Source organism: Patella vulgata, chromosome 1 (genome assembly GCF_932274485.2).
Source record: "Patella vulgata chromosome 1, xgPatVulg1.2, whole genome shotgun sequence".
NCBI classification, from domain to species: Eukaryota; Metazoa; Mollusca; class Gastropoda; family Patellidae; genus Patella; species Patella vulgata.
The window spans coordinates 71,448,609-71,460,827 of NC_065879.2; the positions used below are offsets into that span (position 1 = coordinate 71,448,609).

Consider the following 12,219-nt stretch of genomic DNA (forward strand, 5'->3'; position numbering starts at 1 on the left):
TATTTTTTTGACTCAAGAGGTTTATTCATTTAAAAGATTAACTTGGTTAACTGAGAATGTGGAATGTGGAGCGTTTACACATATATACATCGTGTTATATATATTACAATTGTTAAGGTTGTCTGAATAATGAATGTATTAAATTAAGTTTAGCGTCCTACTTCTCAGCACTAAACGGGATAATGAAAACAAGTCGCCTTAATAAAGAATGGTGCACTTCAATATACCTGACGCCGCTGACGGGCTCGATATTTTGACGCGACATTGAAAAATAAAGACGAATTAGTGACCTCATGTACCACCTAATATATGGCAGACAGCAATAGTATTATAAAACGTAAGAGTCTGTCAACATTATACTATCCATACAGTTATCAAATATCCAGCCCTTCACTATGTATAGCTACAGTGACCTATATCTAAATATAGTTGTTATTAGTCTCGACTATTTAGGCGTCTAGCGACTTTGAATAAACCAATACTCACAAAATGAAACTAGCTTTGCCACACCATACAGAGTAAAATACATGTGCAAAAACTTGAGTCATGTTTAGGTGATAGCATCTCGATATCAAATATAAATCGCCGCCCCGGTATTGTTACGTTTCGGTCTACTGCTGCCAAGATACTTCAGGATTTTTATGATGCGTCAATATTGGATGATGATTCTAAGAAGTTCAGGATTATAAGAATTGCAGCAGAGCTGATCGAAACTGATATCAAGCGTCTCGAAATACTAAATGACTTCTACCCGGATCCGAATCAGATACGTTTTTTGGGACAAAATTTGGATTATCTTCCCGACACTCTCCGCATTTTTTGGATGATCAGCTGTTTACTGGAAAATAAAAGGACATAAAGTTTGCTTGGTAAGTACATGATGCAAATGGCAAGACCAAGAGTTGTAATCGCCACTCTTCCCTTCGGTTTTGCTGTGCAGATGTACTACCAGTTTGGATCACGGTTTCTAATTGACAGTTTATCAAGTCACGGACTATGTGTCATATTCTGGTAAAACTCGCCGACCATTTTGAATATCACGTGATATATCCTTCCGCCGGTCGTTTCACAAAGATCCAAGACAGATCAGTGCTCGCGTTTCTTCAGAAATTTGACGTAGTTAGCCGAATTACTGATATCACGCGCTAAAAAAGTTTATCAACTCGGCTGTTTTCGAATGAACTTTGATGTCAAGATATGGAAATTGTTCCAAGGATCATTAATATGTAACTCATCAACAAACCGATGCCTAATTGTCAAGAAATCGGCAGCATTTCATTCAAACAAATCGGGCCAATCAGAAGCCACAGGGGGGCAGAGCTTAGGAACCAATCTGACACTGATAAATGGCCGGCAAGTTTTACCAGAGTAAAGTTATATCTTGGGTCGAGACTGATTGAGATAGTTATTACAAACAATAAAGGGGTGAATGGTTAGCGTGTGCGCGCTGTATCATAAGGTCTGTGATTGAGTCAACTGGCGTGGTTTTGCCTGTCCATCCTGGTGGGGTTTCTCCGGGTCCGTCCAACTGCTAAAGACCACTGTGCACAAGCGAATTCCTGAAATAAAATTGAACCATGTCTTGGTCCCGGAGAGGCTTGGTTTGTGTCAAATGTATGTTAAACCCTATTTTTCTCTATCTCGTATAATGTGGAAAATTTCGTGACCCCTTCGACAGAAGAGACCTGGGGTGGTCAGGAACATTGTAGGCTATCTGTCATGGAAACCATTCTGGTAAAGTATCAGTAACCAAACCACACCCCATGATTGACAATGATCCAACGAACGCGAGTTGGATTTTTCCCCACACGAAAACCGGCGACATGGGACTCCCAATTCAAAACCACTGTGGTGGAAATCAAGAACAATCATTTTGCATGAAGGCGAAAACAGTGCATTGAAGCTATTAGTTCTTTTCCTGGGAAGTTCTCACGCCACACTGAGCTTTCTTGGATGCATCGATAACATTTTGAGTCCATCAGACTTGAAGGAACTGTTTGAACTAGTATATGCCGATAAATCTGTCACCCATATGCTGAGTGGCTGTGGGGGTGGGGTGGTCGATGCTGTGCTGAATGCAATAATGTTTGACTTACGTCTTATGGTAGAGGATGACATGAGTGATGTAGAGACAATGATTGAATGAAGGCAGAATACATTAAAGAAGCCCTTGAATTTTTGACAGTCTTCGAAATGATAAGGTTTAAGTTGAAACGGGTTATTCAGATGTGTTTGATAGAATTAATGCGACGTTGGAGGACGGAGCATCTAAAATAGCTAGCAGTCCTACTGGGTGTATGAGGATGGTTGAATTGCTGAAAATAATTCTGAGAGCCCTGAGAACAGGCAATTTCAAACTTTACTTGGGGTCTCTCAAAGAAATGTTGCCATGTTTTGCTGCAGCCAGACACCGAGTGTATGCAAAGTCTGCTTATATACACCTCCAGGATTTGTTAGAGCTAGAGTATACAAAAGCTGATGTGTACAATAAGTTCCTCTCTGGTTTGTTCGTTATTCAGGACGGAGAGGAGCTATACAGACAGCATCGCTACAAGAATAATAGATAGACCTATCTGTAATGCACATAAAGCAAATCAGGTTCGGATGAAAATATTAGCAAAAATGGAAGAACACAATGCACTGAAAAAAAGACCAAATAGAATCGAGGACAGTATATATCGGTGGTCAACCATTGTCAATGGATCTACAGGTCCTCTTCCAGCGCCTTTTAATCGTTGCCAATAGTTATGATTTTGATGTGGACGAGCTACTGCGATATGAGCTGTCTCCCCTGCCAACATCATTGTTTAACAAACATGATTTAATGCGGGAGATCAGTCGCAACGTTTAGATGTGCTAACTTTCCTGCTAATTGATGAACGTAAGGTGTATACTAGTATTCCAAACTATATATCATGTTTCGGATGGGGGCTCAATCTACAGATTTCTTTTGAAAAAGGGAGCCCTGTGTCTGTGATTCTCCTAAAACGGCGAATGTTGAACGCCAAAAAATGAGGATAATGCGACTTGATGATGGAGATTCGTCTATTTCCCAGATAATTTTATTCTGCTGTAAAAATTCACAAGGTCGGACACACTTACAGATTAGTTGTTGGAAGATCAATTTGGTCAGTGAGGTCACACGATACCTTCCTTTTGTACATTTGTACAGGCCATAGCTGGGTGTAACACGTCCAGATTGTTTACAAAAGTGCCCCTTTCAAAAAGATCCAAGAGGACTCGAACTTCCGCAAACACTCTACACATGACGATATTAATTCTACAGGAGAAATGGCCCTGTTGTGTTTTATTGTGGCCGTACAAATGAATCACTAGAGAAGTTACGGATGAGAAAGTTTAAGGAAAATGTGTTGAAAAGCTTACCCTGTGCCCAGGTTCAAAACTTGTCGCCGACTGCAGATGTTGCAACAAAGTATCACTGTATCCGCGTGTACTGCCAAGTACAGTTGTGGATGGAGGTGGGGGGTAGGGCTGTGCATTCGGCCCAGAAGCGTTTTGATGTGACACTAACGAAAAACAAATTAGAACCGAAAACAATGGACTCTGCACCAACTCCAGAGGCAATCCTACAAATCTTCCACAATGGCTGTAAAGGTGAATGTGAGGCAACCTTAGACTGTACTGACTCATGCAGCGAATGTTAAGGTGTCGCCTACAAGAACGTTTCACCGGTTGTGCAACAACAAGAACAGCACGGATATGAAAAAGATAAAAACTATTTGGGACATGTGAAAGGCTATCAAGACTTTACAAGAAATGGGACCATTTAGGACTGCACTGCAATTTCTATCAGTCGAGAGAGTTTTTTGAAAAATTTTATGCTGATGTCATCATTAACGTCAAAATAGGATTTCACAATTTTGATTTATGATATTTCCTACGACTATATAAGGATTGATGATTAAAATGATGTAGATGTTAGTAAACATAATATAGTGAATAATGTGAGGGATGACGATTAAAAATGATATAGATGTTATAACCCTTAGAAGACATATAGAGGTAGATTTCACAAATTAAAAACACTTCTATGAAATACTACTTCTGAATTTATTAACATGCTACGTTTCGATACAGATATCGTTATCAAGCAAATAATGATATATAACAAAAATGTGGTGCAATATATAGTTAACAATTGGAAACAATGTAACAGATTAATCAATAATTAAGAATTAACAAGATGAGAGAAGTAATAATATGGATAAACAATTACAAAGGATTAACAAGATGAAATACTGTAATGTATTGATAACAATTAGACATTATTTGAATTTAGCAGATCAAACTAATAATTATAAGAGATTAACGAGATAAGATATAGCAATATATAGATAACAATTAAACACTAATTAGCAGGTGAAACCATAACTACAAGATGGAAAGGGTTACCGCACAGGCAAGAAATCGAAAACTAGGGGAAGGAAACCATACACCGATAAAAAAAAAACACACATTAATAGGGATTAAATAAATCCACCCAATCGTTAATCTCTTATAATTATTAGTTGCGCCAGTGGTGGGTCTGGTTGAGGGAGACTCCCATAGTACCCCCAAACTTGGTTTATTTAACATGGAAGGTGCAAGTTACACGTCAATCGCATTTGATAGAGGAATGTGCCCAGAATTAGGAAATAGAACTTAAGAATGTGATTTTTGATGGAAAGGTCACATAAGAAGAAGGCCATGGGCACGATCGGAAACGGAACGAGGGAGAGGGTCTGGGAGTTGGCACACTCGTGCCTAGCCAAGCTAGGACATGGCTCCCTCAATACAAGTTAGTTCTGGGTGTCTTTAACATTACGATGTTTGTACGTGATATATAAGAAGCAGAATAAAAGTATTGTAAGATATTAAACCAGTCTTGTCATCCAGAACCTGATTTAAAGACCCAATATTGTCACAAGAAGTCAAAGGTCGCTAAATAGCATTTTTTCGATTTTGCTTAGAACTATTTTTCCGTTATCTCGTGTTTTTAGGAGCAAAAATATGAAGTTTTAGCTATAGGTATGACATAATCTCAAAACTAACCCCATGGGTAATTAAAATTTAATCAAAAAATGAAAGGTGTGGGTGTGAAACCAAGCCTATATTGTACGAAATGATATCAGAAATCATTATCATCAACTTATGTATGAAATTTCTGGTGGCCAGTGTACTTAAGAAGAGAATAATGATGGTTTGCACCGAATGACCGCTTATTAGAAATTTAATTAACATGAAAGGTGCGACATTGGAACAAGGTGTGGAATGTAGGGAATGATCATACGATTCACAACAGCTAACATAAGTATGACTATTGTGGTGGTTAATGAACTTAGGAACAGAAGATGTGACCAATGATGATACAAAATGAATGACAAGCGGTACAGTATGTCCGGAATGCTAAGTTTCCTCTTGAACTCTGTCTATCAAATGCGATTGGAGTGAAACATGCACCTTCCATGTTAAAGTGCAACTTAAGAATTGGTTTTCTAGGGTCTCCACTAGCATCCCAAATCTTCCTTACCTTCCATGTTGAACAAATCCCACCCAGCTCCCGGACTAATAAAGGATAATATGTGTATTTTAATTTAACAAACTTATTAAATCATTATTTGCTACGTATTGTTCTATTCCGTAAAACACGTCTTAAAATCTTTCCACTAGCACTCTTGGGAATTTCTTCTAGAAACTCAATACCACCTCTAAGTCTCTTGTAAAATGCTGCATTTTCTAGAAAAGAACAAGATAATAATACAATTGTCTGACAGCAGCTCAGTCGTCCCTATTGTTTATAGATAGTTTAAGCCACGGTGGCTAAGTCGGTAAGGCGCTGGCTCGCTAGCCTGGAGGTCGCATGTTCGAGAAAGTTCATCAGGATTTTAGACAGCTGTCTAATCGTTCAGATGGGATGAAAAACCGAGGTTTGCGTGCACGCAAAAGATCCATTGGCAGTTGGAATTCGTACCACTGCCTTGGCAAAATTTCCTTCATAGCACACTAGCGTATGCCCGTCATAATAGCTCAGTCGGAGCAGAACGGTAGGACGTTAAACTCCATTTTTCATTTCATTTTCATTTCATCTCACTTTATAAATGGTGCCGCCATTTTAATGTTTTGAAATGAATTTCTATAGAATCCCAGCTGAGTAAATTTCACAAAGTATCTGAAAGATTACAAGTGTTGCCTACAGTTCCATAAATAATCAATGACTTTGACTTTCAGTATGGTTTATAATTTTGACGAGTTCTAGAAAATGCTTGTAAACACTGGCCTATTGAGCGATTACAGGGTTTAGGGGTAATACGAAATGAGAATAAATGATGCTATCGCGGCTATCCCTGTGAGTAGACGAATAGGAGTTTAACAAATTTCAAAACAAATTTTCTTGTGTGATTACAAATGAAATGGGGCTTAACGTCGTATTTTTCTGGCTAATTTGGTAAAACGCTGGCTCGGTAGTCTGAAGGTAGCAGGTTCGCTCCCGGTGTTGGACGAGAAAGTTCATCGCGATTTTCCCGCGTGGTTCCCCTTGTCAGTGGTGAAGGACGCAGGGCCCGACGAGGTCCAGGGTGCACGTAAAAGATCCTTTGATAGTTGGAATTCGATATAAGAGACTAGCGCCGCTGTCCGGGGAAAATTGTCCGTCATAGCACACGGTATGGCGTATGCCCGTCTTCATTAGCCCAGTCGGAGCATAACAATAGGACGTTAAACCCATTTGATTTCATTTTCTACTTTTCTGCACCGACGGATATACACCATGGGCAATTTTCAACTATCAAGAGTCCTTTTTCGTACACGCCAGTGTGTACACGAGACTTTGGTTTCCGTACCATCGGTACAACTAGACACTGAATGGGCTGATAGTAAGGGTTGGACCGACAGCGGCGATGATCAGTGATGCCATCAATGATATATTAATTCTTATCACCGTCCAAATACTTTGATGGTGATATATATCAGGAAAGAAAAATGTGGGCGTTTAATATTATCCATACCTTGGACATAATTATGAATATCACTAGAAGTTACTTTTGAATGATTTTTAAGAACCACAAAGGCTTTCGGGAGTTCTCCAGCCTCGTCATCTGGTACACCAATAACACCTACGTCAGCAATAGCGGGGTGTTTTAGTAGTAAAGCCTCTAATTCTGCTGGCGCCACCTGGTGACCTTTATATTTAATCAATTCCTTAAATCTGTCAACTATATACAGAAAACCATCTTCGTCTAGATGACCTACATCACCTGTAAAATACAAAAGTAGCTTGCCAAATAAGGTAATATACGTCCACGGCAACATTATCGCCTTGGTCATAATCAACTCGACAAGTAAATCAACTAAAACAGTCTTTTTTAGTATGTGATAAATATTCAACAGAATGTCGGTCATATTACATTTATGGCCGTATGTGATGGCTTCCCAGATATAATCCCACTGTTATATAGTTAATTGCCTATTTAATTGTCTTTTTTCAGGGGGTTGGGTGGAGTTATGAAGCGTAGGGCTACCTGTTAACAGCTTATAGTTTGGTTATTTTTTGGTTAAAATCATAGAAAATATATTCTTATGGTGATGGGCAATAATAATCATAGATTGTCAGGCAACGCCCCTCCCATATCTATAACTTCCACTCGGCAAACCTCGGCAGATTCCGTTACTCTACATCTAGCCTCGGCTGTATGACGGTAAGTGATATGCACTTACGCCTATACAATTGCGATGCGGCACCGGTTTACTTATTCGGAAAACTTGCCGATTTAAACAGAAGTTAATCATAATTGCGTCGTTCGAAGCGTGTGTAGAATTTTCAGTGCAAAGTTGTCCTTGTTTGAAGAAAATCGGATAAACTTGAAAGAAAAATAGCTTCAGACTTTGAAATATTTGTATGATAAAACTCTTTAAAGGCGTCATCATGGGCAACGCCATTAGTAATCCGGGAACTTGAAAGTAGTTCCAATGGCGGACTTCGTCATACATCCGAGGCTAGATGTAGGGTACTGGAATCTGCTGAGGTTTTCCGACTGCTATAACTTCAAGACGACAAATACCAACACAATTTTCAGGTCTGCTATGAAACATCTTGAGTATGAATAAAGGAGACTAGATTCGATGTGGGCATACCAAACTCGTCTTCAATCGCGTGTATTAAGCTGTATTGTACGCACGTTTACACACAATTCAAGAGGGTAGAAATGTGAGCATTTCTCTAAAATATTATATCGAAGAATGTTGAATTTCCTTCGCAATGTACAGTACGATGTTTAGAATACAACTAAGACACACATTCCTACCCCCAACTACATATCTTTAAATGCTCATGGATAAAATTGCGCTCTCTCGGTCATTAATAAGGAATTGTGGGCGAGATGGAGGGTGGGTCCCGGATGACACGGGCAACGTTAATATATGGTCATGAGTTTTAATTAGTCCTATAAAATGGGTCTTGCTATGTACATGCAGTTCTAACCCGTTTTAACCCATCCATCACGACCAATCATGGCCGATGTTGCTTCCGGTTCGTTCAAATATCCCAGCATAACTTGATGTCCTCGGATATAAACTTCGCCATCTTCGTTTACACCAAGAGTTTTACCAGTATCTGTATCAATGATCTGAAGAAAAAAATATAATATAGACAATCTATATAGAGAGAAATGGGGTTTAACGTCCACTCGACACAAACTAGGTCATTTCAGGACTAACATGGTTCAATTCAACGAGGTTGTACAAGCGGGCAATCAAAAAACGCTACTTGACTCAATGACAGACCTTGTGATCCAATGCGGACGCGTTAAGCATTCGGCCACCGAAGCCCATTAGCCAGCAACTAAAGGGTGCATCCCGGGGCCGTTAAACAAAGTGGACGCCTTTTTTTTATTCACATATATTAAGAAATATACCTATTTAAATATAGCAAAATTAAGTTCATAGCAATAGGTGAAAAATGATTTTAAAACAATAAAGATGGCGGCGGTATAGATAAAAACACAAATTGATTGTCATACTCAAGATAGGATTAATCGAATATAATTATTTAGGTAAGACTACGGTAGGTGTAGAGTCTTGGAGTCTTTATTTGCCTTTTAGTCTGGAATATTGTCTTAAACCTCGATAAATACAGTAGTACCCTAATACCTTTGTCTGTATGCCTGCAAAATTTCTGCCTACAGAACCTTCTCTGTGATGTGTTTCTGTATTTATATTTGTATTTAAACACTCGGACAATCCATAGGCTGTAATAAAAAAATTATACATTTAATACTCATCGAGCCTGAACCTGAAAATCACCAATAAATAACCTAATTGTTTCTCCTTATTTCAGGATTGTCGAATGTAGTGTGTTTAGATATAGCCCCCACCCACCCCCTTACCCACTTTTTGCATGGCCATTGTCGTTGAATTGTTTTGGTCTAGAAGCGAAGATGTGTGTTTAGATATAGAAGTGTGTTTAGATATAGCCCCCACCCCCTTACCCACCTTTTGCATGGCAATTGTCGTTGAATTGTTTTGGTCTATAATCGAAGATGAGTTTGGGTGTACGTAATTTTGCCAGATTTTGGTTACTATTAAGAACTTTGAGGCAGAAGGATATGGAAGTAAACAGACGTGAATTTGGGGAAGTAAGCGCATGGATTTAACACTGAAGTTAATGATGACCTATTGTGGGCGCTTACTGGCGAACCAGAAGGATATCCTGGGTTTGATCCCGGTGTTGGCCGAGACAATTCCTCGGGTTGTCTAGAACGGTTGGTTTCCCTTTGTCTGTAGTGAAGGACGGTTGGCCTGCCAAGGAACAGTGCCAAGTTGTTCGGATAGACCGAGGTCCTTGGTACGCCAACTTCGATAACAATTGAAATTTAAAATAAAGACTTGGATGTAGCACTGCTAATCGAGCAAAATTTCATAACACATTGCAAGGTGTGTGCCCGTCTTCATTAACCCGGGTGGTACAGAAAAGTAGGACGTTAAAACCTATTTCATTTCATTTTGAAGTCAATGGAGAGAGAATCTCGAGTTTCAGTTCATATCAATGGGCTCAATTTGAAATCGTGTGAAAAGGGAGGTAACTCTGCTCGATTCGTAACTTGGAAAATAAGTCTCGATACTACGGGGTGTTTATCTAAATAGGAGCTGGGTGGCTCAGTGAGTAAGACGTTGGCTCGTTAACATGGAGATACTGTGTTTAATCCTGCCTTGGCCGAGAAAGTTCATCGGGATTTTCCGGCGTGCCCCACTGACAAGGGACAACGTATAGTTTTTCGGAAGGGACGAAAAACCGGTATCCCGTGGATACATTGGCGCGAACGTAAAAGCTTCCTTGGGCAGTTGGAATGCGATATAACAGTAGGTCATAGCTCTATGTCCTGGCAAAATTGCCACCATAACACACAGTATGACGAATGCCTATCTCCATTAGCCTAGTCAGAGGAGAACAGTAGAACGTTAAACCCAATTTCATATCATTTCATTTATTTAAATGATCGAGATTGGTAATTCACAGTAGAGCTATTACGTTTGATGTCCGCTCCCAGTCACAGCAAGCGACCTTACCTTGAGATATGAAGTCAATCTGTAATATATCTCTGACCTTCAACTCTATATCTTTACTTAAAGGGGCAGCTCCACACATGACCTTTCTAACACACGTCAGGTCATACTTTTTAACTTCTGGTGATTTAGCTACTAACACCATAACCGGTGGCACAACATGTATGAGTTTGATCTGAAACAAACAAATAAATAAACAGCTGAATATAACTCATATTACACCACTGATGGATGTGGGATATTCGGGTCGGGTTAAATTTAGAGACCTGTTAATCAAGCGTAATTGGGAGAGAGAGAGAAATGGGGTTTAACGTCCACTCGACACAGACTAGGTCATTTCGGGACTAACATATGGTTCAATTTTATTTCCATAAATCGCTTGCGCGTAGGGGTCTTTAGCAGTGGGAGGGAACCGGAGTGCCCGGAGAAAACCCACGAGGTTGGACAGGCGACCCTACTCCTTGTCACTTAGAACTGGGGAATCGAAACCACGACAGTTGACTCAATGACAGACTTTATGGTACAGCGCGCACGTGCTAACCATTCAGCCACCCAACCCCCTAAGAGTAATTGGAGAGATACAAATTGTGGCCATAATAATGTTATTGAGTTCTGAATAATAAAAATGATTATTGTTCGGATGCATTAATAAAATCACTGGGAAATCGTTAAGTGTATTACGAAAAAAACACGAGTCAAACACAGAGTAAGGGGACAGGCTTAAAAGGATATGGTTTTTTTATAAGTACTGTTTTTATTTATATGTTGATTTCTATATTTCTATTTTTACACGAACTACATATTTTTAAAACCCTATCTATATTCAATATTGATATTGTGATTTTTATCCATTGTGTTATGGTATTTTTATTGTAAAGCGCATCTGAACATGTTTATCATGAAAGGAGCGCTATATAAATTCATGTAATAATAATAATAATAATAATAATAAAATGTTTCAATTTCATTGCATTTTAGGTATTATTTTGGAAATAAATGTTTAAATTTACGAATCCACTCAATATCCAAACCATCTAATGGTTTTTATGGTCTTGCCGTGTGAATAAATAATTACATATTAATTTATATAACATCTGAAGCCAGAAGAACTCCAGGCAATGGGCAGGTTTGGCTCTCGCATACTGCTTCATTAACACTACATTTGCTCAATTGTATTGTTAAAAGTTTTCACCTGATATTAAATATTTTATTCACTAGGTAATTTGCTAAGTATCCGATATTTTATTTGCTAAGCACCTGATATTTTTCAATAGCTGCAAAGTATGGTATTGGTCTAAATTTGGACATAATAACTAGCTTAACACCAAATGTCGTAGCACAACACAAGACGGCGATTAAACCATAGATATGATAAAATGGTAGAAATTCTAGGATATCATCACCCGGTTGTAAATTCATCGCCCTGTAACAATAAAAAGGTTAAATTTTAAAACAACACATAGAATGACGGGTAGGATGTTTAATGTTCTGTATCCATTGTTTAAATACACAATATTTTGAACTCTTGCCACTGTTTTGGAAATCTCATAAGTGACGTGCTCCTTACGACTAAAATATGACGCCATTTCTGGAAATAAATACCCCCTCTTCAGAGATTGGCGCTTTGACCCTTTCGTTGGGATTATTGTGTGTGGTAAATAT

The 12,219-nt window shown here is 38.8% G+C and overlaps 1 protein-coding gene across 1 annotated transcript; it reads right to left on the reverse strand.

The window, feature by feature from the left end:
• Positions 1-4,145: 4,145 nt before the first annotated feature.
• LOC130010478 (luciferin 4-monooxygenase-like) lies at positions 4,146-11,272 on the reverse strand. Its single transcript, XM_056100708.1, has 5 exons — positions 10,561-11,272; positions 9,145-9,242; positions 8,477-8,621; positions 7,005-7,253; positions 4,146-5,736 (listed from the first exon to the last, which is right to left on the reverse strand). Exons 1-5 carry the CDS (start codon positions 10,700-10,702, stop codon positions 5,615-5,617), a joined length of 756 nt encoding a protein of 251 aa, XP_055956683.1. The 5' UTR covers positions 10,703-11,272; the 3' UTR covers positions 4,146-5,614.
• Between the last annotated feature and the right edge of the window lie 947 nt (positions 11,273-12,219).